Consider the following 23796-nt stretch of genomic DNA (forward strand, 5'->3'; position numbering starts at 1 on the left):
ATGAAGGTTGTGATGATGGAAACTTGACTCCAGCACCTGGCAGAAGTGGTGGTGATGGAAACCTGACTTTAGGACGTGGTGGAGGTGCTGATAACTTGACTCCAGGACCTGGTGGAGGTGATGGAGGTGATGGAAACTTGACTCCAGGAACTGGTGAAGGTGGTGGTGATGGAAACTTGACTCCAGGACCTGGTGGAGGTGGTGGTGATAGAAACTTGACTCCAGGGCCTGGTGAAGGTGGTGGTGATGGAAACCTGACTCCAGGGCCTGGTGGAGGTGATGGAAACTTGACTCCAGGACCTGGTGGAGGTGGAGGTGATGGAAACTTGACTCCAGGGCCTGGTGGAGGTGATGGAAGTGATGGAAACCTGACTTCAGGACCTGGTGGAGGTGGTGGAGGTGATGGAAACTTGGCTCTAGGACCTGGTGGAAGTGGTTGTGGTGGTGATGGAAACTTGGCTACAGGGCCTGGTGGAGGTGGTGGTGGTGGTGATGGAAACTTGGCTCCAGGACCAAATGAGGGCAAAGAATGGACTGAGCCAGCCTGGCTCTGAGATTTTGAGTCTTGGAATAGTGGGTCCAATTGTTCACTGATGAGGCATTGCTCTATTCACTTCAGATCTAGGTCAGAACACAGCCACTAGCTGCTATATGTGGATCTTATTTGAACCCTGAATTTTACAAATAAACCATTACAAATTTATGAGAAAATTTGAAAATTTTTAATTTTGCCTGGATTTGATAACATTAAGGAATTAATTGTTTTCTTTTTAAGAGTGGTAATGATATTTTGAGTCCTTATATTTTGGAGAGACATAGTGAAATATGTACTAATGACATATATTTGGATTCATTTCAGAATTATCCAAGAACAGGGGAGTGTTGGTATAGGATAGATGAAGCCGGATTGACTATGAATTGTTAGTTGTTGAAGCTGGGGGTGTGCTCTCCTCTCTACTGTTGTATACATATGAAATTTTCCATAAAAAAATTCTTGGCTTCAGGTAATGCAAGTCTTACACCCTGGGCCTGATCGTTTCCAATCAGAAATCACAAGAGGCATTTAAAACTGTGCCATATTAATCTCTTGTTACATTTCAAAACAGAAATTCGGTCCTCTTCTGTTTTGCCTAAAGCAGTTAAAGTCATGAACTGGGAAGAAATAATGCCTTGGTTTTATGTGGAAACAAACTAGGAGATACACATGATCTCCTTTATCATGATCATGAGAGAAATCCAACCAATCAAAGAGGCAAAGCCAACCCTCAAGAGAAAAGCCACATTTTTAGGTAGCTGGAAATAAATGCTTCTTTTGGAAGAGTTGGTCCCAGGGGAGGTCTTCTGGCAGCAGACACAAGGCATGAGTGTGAAAGCTGAGACTGAGTTGAAAAATTACAGCCTGAGCTTCAACTACCAGCGAAGAGGCCGGTGCTACTGTGGAGGTGGGTCACACATTGCCGGACAGAGTCTGGGGGCAGAAAGGAGCCTCCCACTGACACCCTCATACTAGTTGCCTGGTGCCCACCCACATGGCACCTCATTCTCACTTATAAGCCACAAAGATGGAGGCTGCTTTGACAATGTCCCCAGTCGTGTGAGAAGGGGACACCAGCCATCACCTGCTGGTGGAGGGTCCCAGGGATTGCCATGAAGCCCATACTGGGCAGGCCATCTCCCAGGCTACAGGGCAGCGACCAGGTTTCTTTTTCAATGAGGTCCCAGACAGAACAAATTGTCATACATGTTAACTAGAAAGCTAGGAGGGCAAATTTTGAACTTGAGGGGGGAAAATTATATCTGGGAATGGGAAGCTAGGAGATTATGTAGGTGTGTGCTTCCCTGGGGACAAACAAGCACACAGTTAGCATGAGAAAACCCTGCAGTGAGCACGTGAGGGCCTGCTCATTGCGGTCAAGGCGGAATGAGTGAGCCATGGTTCTTGTCTTTAAGGAGAGCACAGGAAGGGAGGGGACAGGTACGCAGAATCTCCTGGGAAAGTGCTGAAACAGAGGGCATGTTGGTCCTGTGACTCAGGCAGGGCAACTCAGCCAAAGTCTAACTTTGGGCAAATCGGTTCATCTCATTTTCATCTATAAAATGGGGCAATTCTTGCCTTGCTGACATGGTAGAGTTGTAGAGCTGTAAGGAGCTAGACCAGCCGTGGGCAAACTACGGCCCGCAGGCCGGATCCAGCCCGTTTGAAATGAATAAAACTAAAAAAAAAAAAAAAAGACCGTACCCTTTTATGTAATGATGTTTACTTTGAATTTATATTAGTTCACACAAACACTCCATCCATGCTTTTGTTCCGGCCCTCCGGTCCAGTTTAAGAACCCATTGTGGCCCTCGAGTCAAAAAGTTTGCCCACCCCTGAGCTAGACCATTAAAACAACAACAATGATAAATAAAGAAGCTTCAGCAGCCCTCCCTGCGTGGTTCAGTGGTCAAGTGTTGACCTATGAACCAGGAGGTAATGGTTTGATTCCTGGTCAGGGCACATGCCCGGGTTGTGGGCTCTATCCCCAGTCTGGGGCATGCAGGAGGCAGCGATCAATGATTCTCTCTCATCATTGATGTTTCTATCTCCTTCCCTCCCCCTTCCTGTCTGAAATCAATATATATATTTTAATACCTTATATATAAAAAAGCATCAGCAGTTGCATCAGCAGCTGCAGGCGTAGCCCTCTTATCTAAGGGCCTGTGACTGGAGCTCATGGACGAGTGCCCCCTGTGGACGGCAGCCAAGACCCAGGGCAGGTTCCTGATGCAGGTGCTGCCCACTCTCCAGCCAGCCCCGGAGTAGCGGCGCTCCGTAACCGCATTCCCATAGTTGGTTCCTTGTCACAAGCCCAGAAACTGCTGTGGCATGAGCAACCCTCTCCAACTCGTTCAAACTCGCCTGATTCAGAGGGTGAAGGCGCTTAGTTCTAGTAATCTTAATAAATCCAGAGCTTGAGAGGCAGAAGGGACGTTTGGAACATGCTGTCCAATCCTCCCATTTGTACGCAGGGCAAAGGCGACTTAGGCAGGATGTCACTGGCTCGAGGTCACTGAGCTGGTGCCAGAATCTGGTTCTCGGACTGTCCTGGTCCAAGAGAGCTGCTTCTCTTTCCTGGGAGGTTTGGTCACCACTGTTGCCTTTTATAACCTTCGTCTTTTCCTGTCTCCAAATACCTCATTCAGCCGAATGTCCAAGGAAGAGTAGTTACAACAAAATAAAGGAGAAAAATTCTTCCCAAGCTTTTTCCCAAGCTCTCTGTTCTCCGGGATCGTTCATTCTTCGGAAAATGTTTCCTAAATGCCTGTTATGTGTGTGGACCCCATCACAACCCGGATTCACAGAGATGAAAATGAGATGGCCCAGTCTCCAAGGAGCTCCTGGGGCAGTCACCATGAAAACGCTCTCTTCGTGAAACCTCTGCTCTAGGAAAAGAAAGTCCTTCTTCTAACCTGGTTCCCTTTAGTCCTGTGTGCACGGAGAAGTCCTCTCATGGCCTCTTTACTTCCTGAGAATTTCCATTCATGCCCATCTGGCAGCTTCTGCCACCTGGACTGTGGGCCCAGGTGGTGTAGTGAGCAGAGAAAAGGTGGCTGCCTTACTCTGGAGGGCTTGCCCCCACTCCATGTGCCTCTTCCTGACCCTTAGGGTTTGCATGACACCTCCCTGCTCCCTCCTGTTCCTGAAGAGTTTGGCTTTGCCCTCAGCTGAATCACTGTCTTCCCCCAGGCTGCCCATTGCTCTGGTTCCTCCAGTCTCTCCCCCAGTCACCGTCTTGGTGCGGTTGAGTTGCCTTGAGTCCAGCGCTTTGAGGCCTTGGCTACAAAAACAGCATAGTTCAGTGGCAACTCTGACTGACGTGTGCAAGTGAGGAAATGTGTCCAGTGAAAGGTTGGACTGGAGATTCTGATGTCCCTTCCAGCTCTAGCATTTCTGAAAAGGTATATGCAAAGGTTGACAGCCTGGAACAGGGGTGCTCAAACTACAGCCCGCAGGCCACATGAAAATACAAATATTGTATTTGTTCCCGTTTTGTTTTTTTTACTTCAAAATAAGATATGTGCAGTGTGCATAGGAATTTGTTCATAGGTTTTTTTAAAACTATAGTCCGGCCCTCCAACGGTCTGAGGGACAGTGAACTGGCCCCCTGCATAAAAAGTTTGAGGACCCCTGGCCTGGAAGGTTCTAGAAGGGTTCTACTGCGTGCATCCAGACCTAGGACCAACTCCTCGCAGCATTTTAAATGAATGTGGGCACTGAGTTTTGCTTCTGACTTTCCCTACTCTTAGAAGAGGTCTGCTGGTTAGAGACTGCAGTGCAGGGAACTGGGGTGCTGAGGGCCAGGACACGCACTCACACTCTTGTTGTCTATGGAAGGGTCCCCAGAAGAAGTGGTGCGCCTTCCTCCTCTGCTGTAGTTAACACCCTTCTCTGTGCTGAACACTGATGAATGGACCCCAGGAGGCAATGCTGGGTTCCCAACTCCGAGAGGGCCCACAGGGCACCACCATCTACTCTAACAAGCCGTGACATGCCAATTATTTGCTCTTCTGGAGAAACCTCAGCCTGAAATCTGTTTAATTACCATGGAGATAATCTTATAAACATAGCTTTTACATTCTTTAAAGACTTTTCCCTGTGGGAGCGAGAAGGTTTAGCTGACCGTGGGACGGGATTATTTATTTTCATTTCCAGAGGAAGGACTATCACCTGGTAGTCATCAGGGGGCCTGTGCCATGGAGGATTTATTTTTAAGTCTGCCTCCTCGCTGACAGTTTGTCAATGAGGTTGTAATAATTAGTTTGTAGTACCGTCTTACTTTTTCTCAGTGTGAACCTTGCACGTTGCTCTGTGATTCCAGGCCTGTAATTACTTGATGTTTGAAAAGTATCCCTATCAGGTTGGGTTCTGTACTTACCCTGGCTGTGGGTATCAAGAGCCAATATCTTCAAGGGTTTCCTCTCAGGAAGATTATAGCTGTAAACCCATTAGCCTCAAAGACCTACCTGGCGCTGCAGTCCGTCCGACACCGATTTTTCCCACCTGGGCGTCCCAGCAGATTCATAAGTTTTTCCCACTAGAATGCACACTTGGGCCAGCAGGGGCTCCAGTTGGTGTGCAACCTGGAGGCCCTAAGGCCCAGGGCGATCCCTGCTCACAACAGGTAGACTGTGAAAGTCAACAGGTCTTCATGTGGAGAGGACGTGCTGTATCGAAATAGGAACAATGTACAGAATAAAGCCGAGCCGGTGGGCCCTAGTCCCTGGTCTGCTGCTCTAGTCCTTTCCCCACATCACTACCAGCAAGTGGTCTGGGGCATTGGCTAGACCTGATTCTGTAGGCTGAGATCTCTGGGCCTCGGAGAACAGACCTCTGGGGAGTAAGAAGATGAAAGGTGTAATTCTATTGAACGCAGAATTAGAAGGTTAGAAAAAAAATTGTTTGTGGAAAACTGATTAAACCTTGAGCTTGAATCTCTCCTGCCAGGTCCTGCCGGGGAGAAGAGCTGGCCCAAGAACTACCCGTCGTGTGGGGGCCTGATGCAGTCCCCAATAGACCTGCACAGTGACATCCTCCAGTACGATGCCAGCCTGGTGCCCCTTGAGTTCCAGGGCTATAACGTGTCTGCCAATGAGCAATTAACCCTGACCAACAACGGCCACTCAGGTGAGGGAGACACCCCAGAGACCTGCAGGTGTCCAGCTTCCCTAGGCTGCCTGCCTGCTCTCGTCCATCTGCCGGGGAGGGGGCTCCACTGAGGCACCAAGGGGAGGGGCCCAGACCACTCCCTCCAGGGGTGCTGGGGGTCCTGGGCTCAGCCCCTTCTGCCAGGGCAGCACCTGTCAGAAGAAGCACATGTCTTGGGATGGGGACAGGCCCGGACCCCTTTGGCCACTGGCTGTGGTGTGGGAGTGAATTCTTGGGCATCATGAACTCAAGGAGCCACACAGTTCATTGCGGGCCCGCACCCAGGCTTTGGAGTCAGACAAACCTGGATCTGAATTCTGGCTTGAGCGTTCACCTGGAAAAGGGGCATAAGGATGGGTACTGTGAAGACGAGAGAGTATGTATGTTGGGATCTGTTGTCGAGTAGATGCTTCATAAATGGCAATTACTGTTGTTGCTGTGATAGAACTCTACAGCTTGGCAGGTGCTTCATTAAAGGTTCTGTCTTCACGGTCAGGTGTGCGATGCATGGACATGTGAACGAGCATTCGTTGGTCTAGTATCAGTGTTCCTGCCATCGTTTTCCATTTTCCAAGGGGAACCAGGAAGGTGCTGGTGCCGCAGGGATTGCTTTAGTGAAATAGGGATGTTCTCAGGGAAGGAGGCCCTATGCCTGACCCGCAGGCTGTGTTTCTCGGGTCTCCACCTTGCTGTATCCACCTGCCCCCTGTATGGGACCCGAGCAGGTGCTGTCTACCTGACTCTGAAGGTCACCTCTCCACTCCCCGCAGTGAAGCTGAAGCTGCCCCCGGGCATGCACATCCAGGGCCTGGCCATCCCGCTACAGCGCACCCAGCTGCACCTGCACTGGGGGGACCAGAATGACCCCCACGGCTCCCGAGCACACTGTCGGTGGGAAGCACTTCGCTGCCGAGGTGAGTGGGGTGGCCAGGCTGGCAGAAGGTGCCCCAGGGTGGGTGATCTGGCATTCTTCGAGTTGGTGTGCAGATAAGACCAGAGCATGGGGGTGGGGGCGGGGGGGCTGTAAGAATAGTGACGGGGTGGGGGCTCTGCCTTCATGCTGTCCACAGCCACACCCAGCCGTGAGCAGCACAGGACGGTGTAGCCACTCCGGCCACACTGCAGCTCCTCTGCGGTGTCCGGGTCCCCTCTCTCTCCTAAACAGGCTGAGTTTGTCTCTGTATCGTCTGCTGAGCGATGCTGCTCAGAAGGCAGTGCTCTGGGGGACCACGGTGGGACACATATGCCCGTTTTCTAGACATCGCCCTTCTGTTGGCACAGATCCCACCAGCTTGTCCAGCTGATGCACAGCCCGCTGAATTACCCTGGGCTAACTGCTCCCCCAACTTCTCAGTCTTCTCCACATGCCATGTTGTTGGCACAGGTCTTTCCCGTCCCATCTTTCCTGTCCCTGAACATGGGCTGTGCTTGGAACTTGGGACCCAAGTCCAGGGCTACTGTTTTACTCGGCCACAAACCAAGGGATGGCTGGCATCGTAACGTGCAGGGCATCACGGCAACCAGAGACTCGCCGAGGACAGCTTGGGGTGTCAGCGGAGCACTGTGTTACGTAGCCCTGAAGCACTAACCCAAAAGGCAAAGGAAGACAGGAGGAGGCGCGGCGGTGTGATGGTGGGAGAGGGGGAGAGTTGCTTAATGCCAGAGCTCCCATGGACTTGAACTTGGGGTGTGTTCTGAATGTTTACAGGGCAGTATGAGGAGGTAAATACATCTGATCAGCCAGTGGAGCCCACAGTAAATACTGACATGACCGCTCTCCTCTGTTCTTAATTGCTGAACTGCTTAATGCCTCAGGCTAATTACAGGTTGAGCTCCGAATGTGGAAAGACTATAATGCTGGCCCAGTCGCATGGCACTGCTGGAGGTGCACATATTCCAGGCCAGGCCCCTCTCTGAACCCCCAGGGCTGCGAGTTCTTCCAGGCTAATTGCCCTGTGGAGGCCCCTACTTTCCCCTGGGGAATAAAGGAGTGAGGGTGTAGGCCGGGAGGGTTTGGACATTTAAAAATATTTCTAGTTATTGTATTTTCTGCTATTAAGCCACATCATCAGGCCAAGAGCCTGGTGAAGATGGACCATAGATGTCAATAACAGAGAAAGTGCATCAGGTTAACCCTAAAGTGGCGGGTTCTCTATGGAGGGTCCTTGGGAGTTGGAGGTTCTTCTGGGTGGAGTGTGTGTAAGACAACGCCATCCTCGCAGCAGGGCTTCCCTTCCGTTTGTATTAGTCTTCACCTCCTCTCAATTAGTCTGAACACAGTGCCCACAAGCTCAAAGGTCAGCCGTAAAAAGAAATAAGGCTCTAGGACCTCCAGGGTTTTAACCAGATAGGATTCTGTTCCTTTTGTCAAAGCGATGCCAGGCAAGGATGGTGTTGGACAATAGGGGAGGCTGCATCCTTCAGGGGGTGGGGGGTGGGGGGAGATGGTGAAGTAGGAGCCCCTAAGAAATTCTGAATAGAGGTCCACATAAAAAAAAGCAATAGTTTGATGTAATTTTTAAAAATTAGGAAGGGCCACTAGAAAAGTGGAGAACATTGAGCTATATTTGAACATTGAACATTGAGCTGTATTTAATAAAATATTCTTGAATTCTAAATATAACCATATAAGATGGAAAAAGAGGCAAAGAATCAACAAAAATGCATGTGTCAAACCTACAGATCTGTTTACTAAGATGGTTTTTTGGAGAACAAATGACACCACCGTTAGGATTAAAAAGCAGGTCATCAACGTTGTCAGAATGTGTCCCAACAATGTCTTAATGCTTCCCTAGACTTGTTTCCACTTGAGACCAAATATTAGACCTGCGATTTTCTCTACCTGAGGGATACATGCGTGTCCTACTGAGGATACAATTACAATTAAGTTACAGTTAGAGGTTTACTGCCCCAGCCCCCACTGCTTCCAGATCAAGTGCATAGAGGCCAGACACATGAGGCCGTTTTGCCCCCGGCTCCAGAACAAGTAAGGAAAATTAGAAGGGAGAAGTGTGCCAAAGTACCAGGCTAGTATAAAAACCCATTTGATCATTCATTCATTCTTCATTCATTCAATATTGTGCACCTGGTACTTTCCAAGCAGGATATCAGACATGGGGATACAATGAATTAGGAAGGTGGACAGTCTGGCCTGGCAGTTTGCAGGGAGGAGTGAGGGAAAAGGGAAACTGTGGCGGCCATGAGGGGAGGGTCTGAGAGGCGTGATCTAACTGCGGGGGAGGTCGGTCCTGCCCATGGGACTCCAGTCTCTTGCAAAAGCCAGAGGTTCCCATGCGTCGCCCATCCCCTCATAAGCGGCTTCTCGCCCACTGCAGCTGCACATTGTCCATTATAACTCGGACCTGTACCCCAACGCCAGCATCGCCAGTAACGAGTCAGACGGCCTCGCTGTCCTAGCTGTTCTCATCGAGGTAAGAGATGTTAAGAGGGGTTTTACATGAAGTTTGAAGCTGGGATGACATCAGACTCAGCATTTGGTTCCATGCAACCGGTGTCCTGCCTCCAGAGCAGGGGGTTGTTCCCCATAGAGTTCCTTCTCTCTTGGCCTGGGGGCAGCACTTCCTGTGGCTGAGCAGCAGAAAGGGGCATGTCCTTCGTGACATCGGGAAAATGAGCCCTAGTCCCCATCCCCAATGCATAAGGGATGGAATTTCCCAGTTGGACAGGACATGTGAGTGAGTGTGTGTGTGTGTGTGTGTGTGTGTGTGTGTGTGTGTGTGTTTGAGGGGGAGGTAGTGGTGGTGGTGGTGGTGAAGTAGGAATCATTCAGTTCTGTTCCATCAAATGCCTGAACCCCTGACACAACTCCAGGCATCCAAGTTCCATCCGTATGGACTCTGGAATGAGTTCTTTCCTAATCCCAGAAAATGGGAACCTCTCCCGATTCCCCTGCAGTATTTTCCCCTAATGAGACAGCCTGTGCCATGTTTCTCAACATGTGCACTGCCTGGCCTGGCGGCATGAGCTCAGGCTCCCTCGAGTTCTGGTTAGAGAACAAGCCTTCGGGCTCACAGCGGGTCATCGGAGCACAGGCTACATCCCTTGCCCTGGGACACCCCAGCCCAGCGCCTGGGTGGAAACAGCACATCCTGAACTACAGGAAGGCAGGATCGTTCTACCAACCCCGGGCCAGCCTAGAGACCCATCGTAACTGTCCTCGTAAAGGGCATTCTTCAGGGAGGCCTGGCAGCAGTGACCATGGCCCCAGCCAAGCCCTCCCACTGCCATTGTCAGTCCAGGCTCGGCCTATAGAAATCTATCCCAGTTCAATCCACCCTGTCTCTGTTGCAGATGGGCTCCTTCAATCCTTCCTACGACAAGATCTTCAGTCACCTTCAGCACGTGAAGTACAAAGGTGAGGTGTCCTGGATGCTGCTTCGCCCTCTGTTGGGACAGATGTAGTGACTCCCGTGTGACCTGAAGAAAAACGAATGCTGAGGGCAGGTGTCTGGGACCAGGTCCCTGGGTCCGATGGCCCGGAAAGGGGCTAGTTCACATTTCTAGGCTCAGTCACATGCTCAGCTGCTCCTCTGCTGTGGGGACCGAGGCCGACACTCCCCCAACCTGTCTCTCCAGGCCAAGAAGTGCACATTCCCGGCTTCAGCATTGAAGAGCTGCTGCCCGAGAGGCCGGCCGAGTACTACCGCTACAGAGGGTCCCTGACCACGCCGCCTTGCAACCCCACGGTGCTCTGGACAGTGTTCCGGAACCCCGTGCACATTTCCCAGGACCAGGTGAGTGTCGGCCCCTCCTCCTCAGAGGCCACAGGCATTACCCATGGCCTCCCCAAGGGCTTGCTTTCCTCAGAGTTTCACTGGCTACTACCCCAACCTCCCAAATGCCCCAGGCGCCTGGGAAGCGCTCTGTGGGGCTATCAAGTCTAACGAAAACGAATCCATCTCCACCGTTCTTTAAATAGAGTTGCCAAGTTGCATTTCCCACGATATCCCTGGGTGGGTGGTGTTCACTCCCAGGTGGGAGGGAGTGCGGTTCCTTTGCAGGGGGGCGGGGGTGGGGGCGGGGGTGGGGGTGGGGGTGCTGCTGCCATGAGGGAGTGAAGGTATCCGCCCTCAAGCTCACAGTCTAGTTCGAGACGAAGGGCCAGAAGCCTGGCAGTCATCTCAGCCCCTCTCATCGTACAGGGGATGAAGGTGAGGGTTAGATCTGAGGAGACTTGCGGGATCACCGCTGGCTAGTGACAGAGCCAAGAGTTCCAGGCCACTGCCCGGCCCTCTACACCGCAGCCTCAATTCAAGAAGAAAGCGGCCAGGAGCCGGGGCTCGCGGCCCAGCCCACCGTCACCCCCACAGAGTGGCTCCTTTTGTCCTATGAGCTACCGATCTGAGTAACCCAGATAAAGGCAGCAAGTAGGCAGACAGGAATAAAGATGTGGTGAATCAAGGGGAGAAACGTGTGGGGAAGCAGTCACATGCTACCCGGAAACTGCCTTGCAAACAGACTCTATAATCCATGTGGGCAGATGAAACCCCATGGGACTGGCAATCAGATGAGCTGAGCAGCTCTTGCCTCCTCTTTCCCTTCCTTCTGATGGGAGGAAGCCCCATCAGAATAAACCCCAGGCCCCTCTGACTTAGAGTCCGGTCCCAAACCAGGCTCAGGGGAATGGAGCCACTCCAGCACCCCAGGCTTCCCTCCCTGCACACAGACAGTGGGCACAACCTGGAGGCAACTGCACTAACCTTCCCAAGCCTGGGGAGGTGGGCAGACAGCCACCTTACCCCGTGCCTGTCACCCAGAGGCCCGCAGGGGAGGGGCCGTTCTCTGGCCTTCCCGCCTCTCTCTACTGAGGCTCTGCCAAGGCCCCCCCACATTCTCTGTGTGGGGGGAAGGGCAGTCCCCCGCTCCTGAGGTCAGGCCAGGGAGCCCTCACTCTGCCTGAGGGTGTGTGCTCCTCTCCCACAGCTGCTGGCTCTGGAGACAGCTCTGTACTGCACACATGAGAACGACCCCTCCCCCAGGGGAATGGTCAACAACTTCCGGCGGGTGCAGAAGTTTGATGAGAGGCTGGTGTACATCTCCTTCCAACAAGGTGAGGACATGCAGGGCGTGGGGGGCGTGTGGTGCCAAGACATCCTTTGCCACCCCCCGCCCCCTCAGGCTTTGTCCCAATGCCCTTGGGTGGGTTACGAGCACTCTGGCCGCCAAAGGAACCAGGGTGCATGAGGAGCTAGTGGGGGGGGGGGGGGGTTCACTGAGAACTCCCTTCGTGCTCCTGACTCCCCTGAGCCTTTGTAGGGAGGACGCCAGGGCCTCCGGGCGCACAGACCGGAGCCCTCGTTCAGTCTGGGAGTCTCCCACAGCTGGGAGAGAGAGAATGCTCCGGGACCTCTCTGCTCTGGAGACCCAGCCCTTCTCCTGAGGCACATGGTAGCCCCCTTTTTTGTGATCACACTGTCACGTCTCCGTCCAGGCTTTCTTAGCCCCAAGGCCCGTCCCCAGCCTTGCTGGGTGGTTGGCCACCAGCACCACCAATGTCCAGGGTCTCCTCTGGGAGGAGGCGCATCCGTGGGCACAGCCGCTCGCGGTCCAGTGGATGGGCCCGATAGGCAGGGAAGTGCCTACATCACTGCCTTTCGGCCTCCTCCCCCGGAAGCTGCTTAGGCACCGGGACCAGCGGCTCCTGAAGGAAACCTACGGTTTGCTTTATTCCTCCTGCTACGAAAGCCCCGCTCTCCCTCTCAAACCCAGACCCATAACGCCCCAGAAGGACACGTACCATCTTTACTTGCTCGGCACCTACATCTACACTGCGGGAGGCTAGGGGTCCGGGACAAGGGGGTCAGGCAGCACTCCTGGGGCCCACGCCCTTCTTCAGACCTCCAGTTCTACTCTCTCCCTGCAGATGCTTGAGCTTTCCCCCCTTGGGAGCCTCAAGTGCTCAGGGAGGTGCGTGGAAGGACCGCGTTACCCTCTTACACATCACCGGTGGCCGAACTGGGCCAGGTGTTCATATTTCGAGGCGTTCCCATTAACCCACGTGCCAGAAAATCAGCTCTCCATGCCTCACCGGGTCCGCCTTTTTTGTTCCTTTCTTATTGTATGAGATTATAAATATCGCCCACTAAGCTTGGTTAAACATATGAAGATTGTATTTCAAAGCCTCAGTCAGAAAGCTTTAGAAGCATACCCTTCTGAATCACCCACACCTCTGGTCACGAGCATGCCCTGCTCTGTCAGCTGCTTAATCAAGAACTGCCCACAAATTTATCTTCCCTCCCTTTTCTGGCCTGAAAACGGAATCTGTGAACCACAGACCTTCCTGAAAATTAGGAATGTACGTGATGTGACAAGAGAGCTCCTTAAAAGCCTCAGGTGTGCAGAATTCTCCCTCTGGGATCTAACCGGATATAACCTTCTCTTTTCCTGTTCCTCTAAACAGAGTATATAGCAGTGATGGTGAACCTTCTGAGCTCGGCGTGTCAGCATTTTGAAAAAACCTAACTTAACTCTGGTGCCGTGTCACATATAGAAATGTTTTGATCTTTGCAACCATAGTAAAACAAAGACTTATATTTTTTATATTTATTTTATATATTTAAATGTCATTTAACAAAGAAAAATCAACCAAAAAAATGAGTTCGCGTGTCACCTCTGACACGTGTCACAGGTTCGCCATCACTGGTCTATAGTGTCAAAGGTTAAACAGAAATTCTTCGTCTCTTAAACAAAACGGAGGACCCTGCCTGCAGAGAAGGGACTTGCCCACGTAGACCGGGTGGACGTGGCTTGTGATTTGAGATAACAATCGGCTCTGTTCTCCGGGCTCATCTATACACATCACGGGGGCCAGGGTGACAAATCCTCCCCTGTGGTCAGGAGACGGAGGTTCAAGAACTCGCTTTGTTTCCTCCCGACTGTATGATGTGGGCAAACTATGTCCCTCATTGGCCCTGGATTCCTCGGCCGTAGACTCCCAGGCGGGCCTGGTGAACTGACCCCTTCCAGGGCGGATGTGCTGATCCTGAGTGGACACTAACGCCTCCCATCCTGCCTTTACGTTGCAGGGACAGTGTTTGAGGGCAGTTACAGAGGATGAGAAGAAGCCACGCAGGAACTTGAGGCTGGCATCCCAAAGTCACCCCCACTTGTAACGATACGCCGTGGTGTCGGGAGTAATTAGCCATCTTCTTAGACTGGCTCAGGTCTAAGCTGGCGCTTGTAGAGTGGGGGGTGCCGTCGGGGGTGTAGCGGGGTGCTTCAGTAGACCGCGAGGTGGTGAAGGGAGCAGCCCACAGACTGAGTCCCAGCTTTTAGGGCGTCAAGATCAAGGGCCAAATGCGGCGCTGCCACTGCCCGCACTGCCCGGCTCACCCAGAGCTGCTGCTGGCAGGAGCCCAGCTGGGCCCAGCTCTCTCCTTGGAGTGGGACTCCACGGCAGTCCCAGGCAAACCTGTTCATTTGGAGGCTGATTATAGAAACATGGCCAGAATTCTCCCCTCCCTGTCACTTCCAAAGGATGCGGGCAGCAAACGGGGCTGTTACCAAGGAGCAATGAGGAGGCAGCCCCACAGGAGCGAAGCCCCAAACCAGGGCACTGCATTCGCGAGGCCCTCTCACACCGGCGGCCTCAAGCAGGGTTGCAGGTGTGTGTGGGTTGCAGGTGTGTGGGTGAGCCTGTTGCTCAGTGAGAGCCTGGAGTGGTTTGGACTTGATTATTTGCACACACTGTCTCCGAGGCATGTTTGCAATGAGGTGTGGTTCCCTCAGGTTTTCTCTGGAAGTTATCAGGAACAGCGGAGTTTGAAAATGTTGCCAGGAGAAAAGTAACGTTAAGGAAATGCTCTGGGAGAGAAAGTGCATGGACTGAGAGGAGGATCTGAGACTGAACCAGATTAGAACGACTGGGACGGAGTCATTTAAACTTGGCCCTGCCCTCTCCTCGGCTGTGCTCAGAAAGGCGGACAGGACCTGGGTCCTGTCCTCAAGGGGGTGTAGTGTAACCCTGACTTAGCCCTGCGGCAGGGCTGTCCAGCCCGTACATTTGGGGCTGGGTGATTCTCGCTGTGGGGCTGTCCTGTGCACTGAGCATTAGCAGCAGCTGGTCTCTGCCCACTAGATGCCTGTAGCCCCCCGACCTGTCACAGCCAAAACTGCCCGCAGACGTGGCCAGATGTCTCTGGGGGCAGAGGGGCAGTTGCCCCTGGCTGAGAACTACTGCCCCAGGAGCGTACAGTGACTTTTCTACCACAGGGCTCCAGAGCGTCACATCACACGCCCTGGTGATGACTCTATTGAGAAGGTTACCCCTGAAACAATAAGGCTGGGGTTACTCACGTCAAACCATCAAACCCAAGAGGGACTCTGGGCCCCATATTCTTTTAGAACTTGCGTATTCTTTTATATAATCGGGTATGTCCAAGGCTAAGAGAAATGGGTGAGAGAGAACTATTCACCCTTAAGATTACAAACCTCTGTCCCAGGGGTCCAGACGCCACCCAGGTAGCAACTTCCCTCAGAATCCCCTCATCATTCCCCTCCCTCCCTCAGTACAAGGTTTTCTCTCGTCTCGTTGCCTTTGGTCACAATGCCCACTCTTTACGGGGAGGTGACAGTCGTGCCAGGCACTTTCTGCAGCTCCTACGAGGTGCCTCCACTAAGTGACACAAATGGAAAGCTGGACTGAAGGGGGGAAACAAGGCTCATTGTCCTGAAGGCGGGATCCGGAGAGAGGAGCACATCCGGGACCATCCCTGCCTCACAGGAAGTCAGATGCCCCCGTGAGGAAGGGAGGGGCTGCAGGGGCGGAGTCACAGTCCAGGGGCCCAGTTCTTGGTTTCTGCAAATTGACTCTTCTTGGCCACAGACACCGACGCTGGGTCTAGATGGTGATGGGTGACAAAGCTAGAGCCCATCCAACCTGAGTACTCATGTTGTCTAGCCCTGTTTTCAACACTGAGGGACAAGAGGAAGCCAAAAAGTTTCTATAATCCTGTCTTTAGTGGGCCTGCGCTGAGCAACTGCATGCCCCGCAGTGGGACCGGAGCCGGCTGAGGTGCAGGTAGACAGCGCTGCACAGTGGCGGGAGGTGGGGGGCTCACCCACAGCAACTCTGTGGAGTAGCACGATCAGATTCCGCTTGACCCTAAGGAAACCGGGTAGTTTTAGAAAACCTTTAAAAAAGAGGTAGAACAAAAGCTTGCAAAGCTAAGATGGCTAATTATCTGATTTTTCGAGACCAGAATGTATGCTGTGTGGTTCTTGACCTTGTGTTTCCCCAAGTTCCTATTTATAAATAAACTCTATGAGATGGGAAAGGATCAGTTCTTCCAAAGTATCCCAATGAGAGATCAGAGGGGCTCCTGCCTTCCAGCTGCCCCTGGAGACAGGGGCTGACGGGTCAGGAGTAAAATCATCAACGTGCTGAGCAGTGAGTCCCAGTCCCTTCATCTAAGGCAGTTCACCACACCGCGTGCTTTCTGCGCACAGCCCAGGCCCGGCTCTGAGGGGAACGCCCAGGGAGCAACTTTCCTGGGAGAGCCCGCCGTGGGCGGTACCTTGCCCCTAACAACAAGCCCCTGGCCCGGAGCAGACCGTGCTCAGAAACGACGTGGGCAAAGGGGTCAGGCCGGGAGCTGGAGCTGCCTTGGTGAGGTGGTCCAGCTCCCTGTCCAGCACCGTCTCCCCGACACCCATCCACACTGTGCCAGCCCCCTTCTAACATGGCAGCTGTCTCTGTGTGTGCACCCCATTTACGTTGCCCACACGATTCCCTTTGGGAGGCCCCTCGCCTTTTCCACCTGGAAAATTCTTTCAAAGTCCAATTCCAATCATATCCTCCCAGAAGTCTCCCCCATCCCCCTGACGGAGACTCAGTCTCCCTCAGAGAAGCTGGAGTCACGTGCCGTCTCTGACTCTGAGTGTGCCGCAGGGTGATCTGTTACCACACGGAATCAGAAAAGTGTCTAACTTGTCCGCACACTTCAGGCGCCGTAAGGACAGGGACCATTGGTGTCTTTCTCGCTTTTTGTGCCTGGCACTGTGCCTGGTGCTCAGGACGAGTTTGAAAGAATGTAACCAATCCGTCTCCCTTCCCTCCCCTCGCCAGTGTCTTCTCTGCAGAATGATTTGAACATAAGCCTGGCAGACTGTTACATTTTAGTTTTATCTTTATTTTGCTTTGTTATCAATTTGCCAACAGCATCAAAATCAGTTCATTTGTTTAAGAAAAACTAAAGATGGGCACTTAGCTGCCAAGCTTTGAAGGCCTGGGAGGGAGTTGCCTAGAGATGCTACCAGGCTTTCCGTTGCCCTGGCCTCACCACCCATCATTCCTTCCGCAGGGAGGGTACCAAGCACCCCGGGCCGGCACTGTAACCCGCGCCTACTGGCCCGCGCCTAGGCCCTAGAGTGGGGCGGCTCCCTCTCCTGGGCCTGCATTCCTGCAACCTGGAAGGGTAGGGCCCTTAGTCCCTATCATGGTCGTAGAAAACCAGTTCTCTCATGTAATCCCGAAGTATCTTCTTTGCCGGTTTATGTGTAGAAATTACTTCTTTACTGGATTATTTCTTTGTAGTGTTAATAAGGAAAAGTCCCCGGTTAGGTCCTCCAAAGACGGTGATGTTCTGCGATGATTGAGGGCTTCTTCCTTGCTCTTCTTACCAAAGCATCATCCAGATGAGGGCTAGCATGTCGCTGACCTGAGTCTATGACAGAGTTTTGCCATTCGGAATGGGATTACCCCCACTCTCCTTGCCTCTTTCCATTTTCACTAGGTAACATGGCCCCTACCCAAACCGTCCACACTTTAACACTTTGAAAAGGACTGTATCCCTTTTTACTCAAAATTCTGTTTGAGTAAACAGAATTGCAAATAGCCTGGGAAATGCTAGGCTTGTTCCAGGAACCGCGAGCTGTGTCAGTGAGGCGCTTGTTCCTCGGCTGGCCTTTTCTGTTTGCACTTGAGGCCTCAGAAGACCTCAAAAGCAGTTAAGCCACATCCCTCGGTCCAGCGAGATGCCAGTGGAAGACGCAGCTCCTGAGCCAGCCAGACCAGGTAGCAGTGCCCCCGTGGCAGGCAGCCTGCCCATCTCTCTAAGCTGTACCTTCCTGGGAGAGGCATGTGACAGTCCCGTGCTGTGTCTGTGTGGTTTCCTTCTGAGTGTCGTATTGCCCTGTCTCTGCTCGCCCTGACATGCGCCGGAGCACTTGATGGAGCGCGGACGGCTCCCCCATGTCTGCCCGGCGTGCCCCCTGTTACACAGCTCAGGAGCTCCTCTGTGTTCTCATCCAGGAGCTCTCGTGTCCGTCTCTGTCCACCAGCCCGCCTCCGATTCTCCTCTCTGTCCCACTGGTCTTCAATGGGAACTGCTTGTCTTGTTCACCGTCAGAAACAAACCATGTCTGTGTTTAATCTGCAGATGAATTTCTCTCCGGCATCATCTTTGACGCCTGTTCTCTGCAGCATCCCAGAGGCTGCTGTAATGCAGGCTTTGGTTTCTCTCTCTGGGCCTGGTTCTCCGGTCGCCCCAACAGCTCTCCCTGCACCCCGGAGTCTCCCTGGCTTCCCTTCTCCCTTTAGTTCGTAGATGCTTTGGTGTCCGCCTCCTATGGGACCCTGGCCCCGTGGCTTCACCCTGCTCTGCAGAGAAGCCCTGCTTCTGTGATGGTGGGTGGGGCAGGAGGCAGGCATAGCATCCCAACACCTTCCTGCCCTGGGCTTCTGCAGGGCGCAAGTCTGAGGAGGTGGCGCCTGGCTCCCATCCCTCTTGCGTAGTGGCTGGCGCTCTCTGCTTGCTCAGTCAAGCTGCGTTGTTGAAGCTGCATCGAAGTCGAGGCTGAGAGCTTCTGTCCCGGTCTTGGGGCGCCCCTCGTCGTGGTGCTGGCTCTCCTCTCGCTGTTTCCAAGGAGGCGCAACCCGGGCCCTGACAAGTAGTCGCCCTGGAGCAAGGAGCCCGGCCAAGCCCTGGAGAAAATCGGGCCGTTGTGCATCGGGCCTAGTGCAGCACGGGCACCGCTCAGGGAACCAGGAAAGCGGACTCTCCCTCCTGACAAGCCACCAAGCGGGGCTCTTGAGAGGAGCCCATTCCCGGAGGCCCTGCTCCCCAAGGCCACGGCGCTGGGCAGCTCCGAGCCCTGTCGGCTGTCGGGGCCAGTGGCTCCCAGGACGTGTGAGGTGACTGTGAAGGTGACGGCGATAGAAACTGTCCGGTTTGGACGGCTTAGCCAAGTGGTTGGGCTTCCTGGTTATAGTCTCATGTGGTGAGAACTAGTTTGGTACCACAGGCATCTGGAGTTTTAGGAACAAAGAACAAAGGTGTATTTCATTGAAAGGCCTAGAAAGACAACCATGACTAGTTGGGGGTTTTCTGGGTGGTGGTTGTTTTTAAGATCCTAGAGGCCTTGGTCGCCTCCAGGTACCTTAAAAGGAAAAACACACCCAATACCAAATTCCCGAGAGCAGAGGCCGCAGCCGCGCGGGAACAAGCATGAGCTGCACAAACACGACACTCTCCCAGGGGAAAGTCGCATGTGAGTGCCTCCCAGGCCACACACAGGCCCTGTGTTCAGGTCAGGGAGCCACTTGGGAGGCCATGGGCTACCGGGGGTGGCTGAGAAGAGCCCGGAGAGCAGGTCACCCTGTGCTTGAGAACAGCTCCTCCCCACACCTGCCATTCATCCTTACAACTCCCGGGACCACCTGGGAAGCCAGACCAGAGACTCCAGGGCCGGCCTTGGCCCAGGAGGCTGCAGACTCACTAGGAGATTGCAGAATAGCAGCAAAGGACACTGGCTGGTGGCCCCGAGGGAATCAGCCCGGCGCTGGTCACATGGCAGAAGGCGTGAGCAGAACCTCACCAGCTGTCTCCGGTCTGGTTCCCTAGGGTGTCCAGTGATCTCAGGGTAAGGGCCTGGCCCTCACCTGGCCAGGGCTCGCCCAGGGTCTCGGTGCCTTAGTGTCAGGCTGGGTAGCCACCTCCTGCACAACTCCTGCCTCCACCGTGAACTGGAACAAACATCCACACACACAGGCCGCAAGTTCCTCCTGAATCAGAGAAGCCACCAGACCAGAGGGGTGTGTAGGCAGAGGCTGGGTTTGGATGGAGGCCCTGCTGGGAGGAGGATGAGTGGTTCTAAGAACTGGACGGAGCAGGCTGGGCACCCAGCGGCTTCAGGACGGGGCTCCCTGTCCTACGGAAGCAGATGGAGTCACCATGCCCCTCCCCCGGGGAGGTCCCCATAGGCTGACTAGGAGATTTCACCTTAGACACTGGGCACTGTTTCAGCCCAACTCGCCCCATTTATCTGCAACAATAGCTGCTGAGAGAAGCTGCACTCCCCTGGTCCCACCTGGCACAGAAGGGAGGCTGGTATGGAGGAGTTTCTCGTTTATCCAGTGGGGCCAGAGTAATAATAGAACTAGACCAGGACAACAAGACTGGCTGGGGACGGAGCAGAAGTGTGGGGACAGGTTCCAACCACGCTCTGCCAGCCCCGCCAGCCTGACACGGCTGGCTCCTTGCTGAGGAAGAGGGGCGGGTACCAGAGAGGCAGGTGACAGCCTGCCAAGTAGACGCTGATGCTTAGCCTTCCTCACCTGCCACCTGGGCCATTTTGTATGAAAAGCTGAAGTCCGGCCCAAGCAAAGAAACTGCTGTGATCAAAGAACATCAGAAGGAGGGGTCACTGTGTGAATCCCCTCGGTGGGCAATTCCCTCCACCCTGTCTGCCTAATACCTCCAACCCAACGAAAGGTAGAGCTTCGAAACACTGGTCATGCCCGCCACGGCTTGACTCGGTTAACTTCCCATCTTTTCCTTCCCTTTTGAAGAGCGAGACCTCACCTACGCAGGACTGAGCCTGGGTATGTGGCTGCCGGCCGTGCATGCTGCCGCGGGTGATCGCTGTGACTCTCAGTGTGATCTGGGCCTGCGGCACTTCCTGCCCCTCCTCTGTGCTTCTCTGTGCTGCTGCTCTGGCTCCGGCCCTTCACACTGTGGGTCTGACCCTCAAGTCTCTCTCTGATTCAAAGATGATCCGCCAATCAAATGCTCCCCTAATGAAAGACCGAATCACTCTGTACAGCATGTGTGCATCCAAAGAGCCTGTCTCTGATCTTTGTTGGCCATGGTGGAAAGCCATTGCCTGAAAACATGCCTGGGCCCACTGTGGAGGTCGGGGGACTGGCGAGGTGACCTTGGGGATGGGCCCCTGGTTTAGGACTGTGCAATGGAACTTGGTGCGGGGGGCAACCCTGATACAGAGGCATCCCAGTGGGCCTTATACCCAGCAAGCAAAGGTGGAGCAAGTTCTTATTCTGTAACCCAGGGTTTCTCAAAGGGTGGTACATGGACCACGTACATCAGCATCAGCTCGAGGAGCTTTAATACAAATGCAGATTCCTGGGCTCCACCCCAGATGGAATCAGAGTCTCTGAGGGCTAGACTCAAAAAAGTCTACATTTTAAACAAGCTCTTCAGACGATCCTGGTGCAAATTTGAGAACCCCTGCTGGAGAATGACCACAGTTTGCAAGCGGCCCCCTCTAAGTACTCCAGCCAGTCCTGCTAAGACCAGAACCTGGGAACAGAGATGGGGAAATTGCACCTTCCGGTGGATGATTATGTACCTGTCATTTGATGTCACACCCGTGTGCTGTGGGGAGAGAGGAAGGGGAAGGGAGGAATGTAACGTGTGTTTGCTGCCTCTTCCCCAGGAATCATCCTTTCGGTGGTCCTGGCTTGCATTCTTGGCTTCTGCATCGTCCTGGCAGTAACCATCTGGCTTTTCAGAAGGAAGAAGAGGTGAGTTGGTTTTGCTTTGAAATAGGAGTGGGTGGCGTATGTGTCCCTGAGGATGACTCTGTCTGGGAAGGCAGCCTGCACAGTGAAGAGCCCCTGCCCCGGTACCAACACCCCTGGCTCAGGCCTCTTTGCATGAGATGCTGGTCGTACAAGGGTCGTTGTGCTGGAGGTTCTGCCAGCCTTGCTGCTGTGGCTAAAACCTTGGACCAGGCTCTTGGTGGTGGTGGTGGTGGGGGGGGGGGGGTTGGTTGGGGGGGCAGGGTCCCATTTGCCTAAATGTAAGCAGCAAGGCTGTCTTCCAAGATCTTTACATCTGGTGTGTCCTCTTTTCTTATATGTATATTTTTTATTGAACTTATTGGGGTTATATTGGTTAATAGGTTTCAAGTGTACAATTCTGTAATACATCATCTGAATATCGTGTGTTCACCCCACAGGGTCTAGTTTCCTTTCATCACCATTTATCCTCCTTTACCCTCTTTCCTCCTCCCCCCTCCCCACCCTTCCCCCTGGTACTGTTGTCTGTGTCTACAAGTTTGTTTGTTTTTCTTAATCCCTTCACTTTTTTCACCCAGCCCCTAAACCTCCTGACAGCTGTCAGTCCGTTCTCTGTACCTATGAGTACATTTCTATTTTGTTTATTTATTTTGTTCGTTAGATTCCACATGTAAGTGAAATCACATGGTATTTGTCTTTTATGAATCCAAAAAGAAAAGTGGAGGAAAATTTTATTTTTCACTCACTTTAGCTATAGTGCCCTTTGCTCCTATTTCACTGTTATGTTTATTTTTTTCCCCTAAAACCCAAATGATTTTTCCTGGCATGAAAGAAAAGGTTGCCAGGAACCCTGCTATGAAGTCGAAGGTTTGAAGCAAGGGTGGTAACGAGTGCTGGTTCCCAAACGCAGGCCTAGTATTGTCAGGTGTTAAAAAAGAACAGCTAGACAATGAACAGGTCCCATTTTGGTTAATGCTTTAGTTGCAGCCATTCCCTCCGAAAACCAACAGAAAAGGTCCCGAGACAGGAATCTGGCCCCTAAAACTTGCTTCGTTTCATAGCTGTCAGGCTGCGCTCGGCCTCTCTCCCCTCTTTGACTTATGAGCTGTGTGTGTCCTTTTCCTTCCAGCAGCAAGAAAGGTGGCAGCAATAAAGGCGTCATTTACAAACCGGCCCTCAGGAAGGAGGCGGAGGCCCACGCCTGAGGTCCTGGCGCTGCAGGCGCCGAGGGAGGACTTCGCTTTGGATGCTTACACCGCGGCTCCCTGGACGCTTGAACTACCCGAAGGTTCTATGCAGCTCACCCCCCAAACACCCCAGACCCGTGGGGGCCTCTAGCTGGGTGCCCCCCACCCTGATGCTCGGCCTCTCCCAGGGCGATCGTGGATGGGAGAGCTCACCCAGGAGCAGGAACTCGGAGCTGTGTGCTTCATCTGTGTGAGACCAGAGAGGTCTGGACTCTGGGACACACCCCACGTCGCCTGTGGGGGCTGTGATAATTGAACGTCACTTTTCTCCAGGGCTTCACTCAGGTGTGGTTTCGAAAGTCCTGGAAGGTCAGCTCCTTATCCAAGATTTCACACCAGCGTGTGCGCATGTGCACCCTCTACTTCGTTGTGCTTTGGAGACTCAAGTCTTGCCTCAGGGAAGCCGGTGTTGTCTTCCTCCTGCTGTGACACGACCTTTAGTCTGACCTTGCCACCCGGGCAGTGGGGGTGGGGGGGTGGGGGGGGGGAAGCACAGGGTCAAGGTGCCTGAGACAAAAGGAAGGGGATATTCTTTGAAAGATGGAAGAGGCATCTTCCCAGTCCTGTCCTGTGGGTCAGACACGCCGACTAGACTGCAGAGAGCATGGGAGACAAGGTCTGAGGAATCTTGGAAGCTGTGAGTGGGAGAAGGTCAGACTAGGAAGCCCAAGCCCGACCGCCTGTAGCAGGGCAGTGAGGGTTTGTGCTCCATAGAGTTTATCAATAATTGGGCTATCCCCTGAAAATGTGCTGTTGCTTTCTCTCTCCTGGAGCGGACGTGTGTTCTGAGAACCTAGGAAACAGGCAGAAGCAAAGTGGTCGATGAGCTTTGTCCCTTTTGCCTAAATTTCATTTCTGCCTCCTTCGTGGGATTGGGACTTGGCTACTTCTCTGACCCTGAGGATCGAGCCACAGCTTAGTTAAAAGATATTTCAAGGTATGACAGCAGGGCTGGCAGCATGGGATGTAGGGACCAAACCAAAGGAATGTTCCAAAGATCCCTCATGGTCCTCCCCCCAAGTCCCAAAGGCAGTTCCTGAGGAGACAACTCCTTCACTGTCCCCTCCGATGCAAGAGCCCAGGAG

General features: G+C 53.2%; 2 protein-coding genes across 2 annotated transcripts in view; one reads left to right on the plus strand and one right to left on the minus strand.

Annotated features, from left to right (window-relative positions):
* The first annotated feature begins 1360 nt into the window (after positions 1–1360).
* On the plus strand, positions 1361–22720 carry CA12 (carbonic anhydrase 12). Its single transcript, XM_023757827.1, is given in 11 exon segments — positions 1361–1442; positions 5486–5665; positions 6457–6563; positions 6565–6600; positions 9022–9117; positions 9998–10061; positions 10283–10440; positions 11630–11756; positions 20496–20528; positions 21380–21467; positions 22594–22720. Coding segments are annotated over 11 exon segments (1047 nt in total). The 3' UTR covers positions 22670–22720.
* Positions 22423–23796, minus strand: part of APH1B (aph-1 homolog B, gamma-secretase subunit) — a 44699-nt gene continuing 43325 nt past the window's right edge. Inside the window, exon 6 of the mRNA XM_023757845.1 lies at positions 22423–23134. The gene's annotated coding sequence lies outside the window, so the exon portion shown is untranslated. The remainder of the gene's footprint in view (positions 23135–23796) is intronic.

The sequence above is a fragment of the Myotis lucifugus genome, unplaced genomic scaffold (genome assembly GCF_000147115.1).
Source record: "Myotis lucifugus unplaced genomic scaffold, Myoluc2.0 scaffold_115, whole genome shotgun sequence".
NCBI lineage: Eukaryota > Metazoa > Chordata > Mammalia > Chiroptera > Vespertilionidae > Myotis > Myotis lucifugus.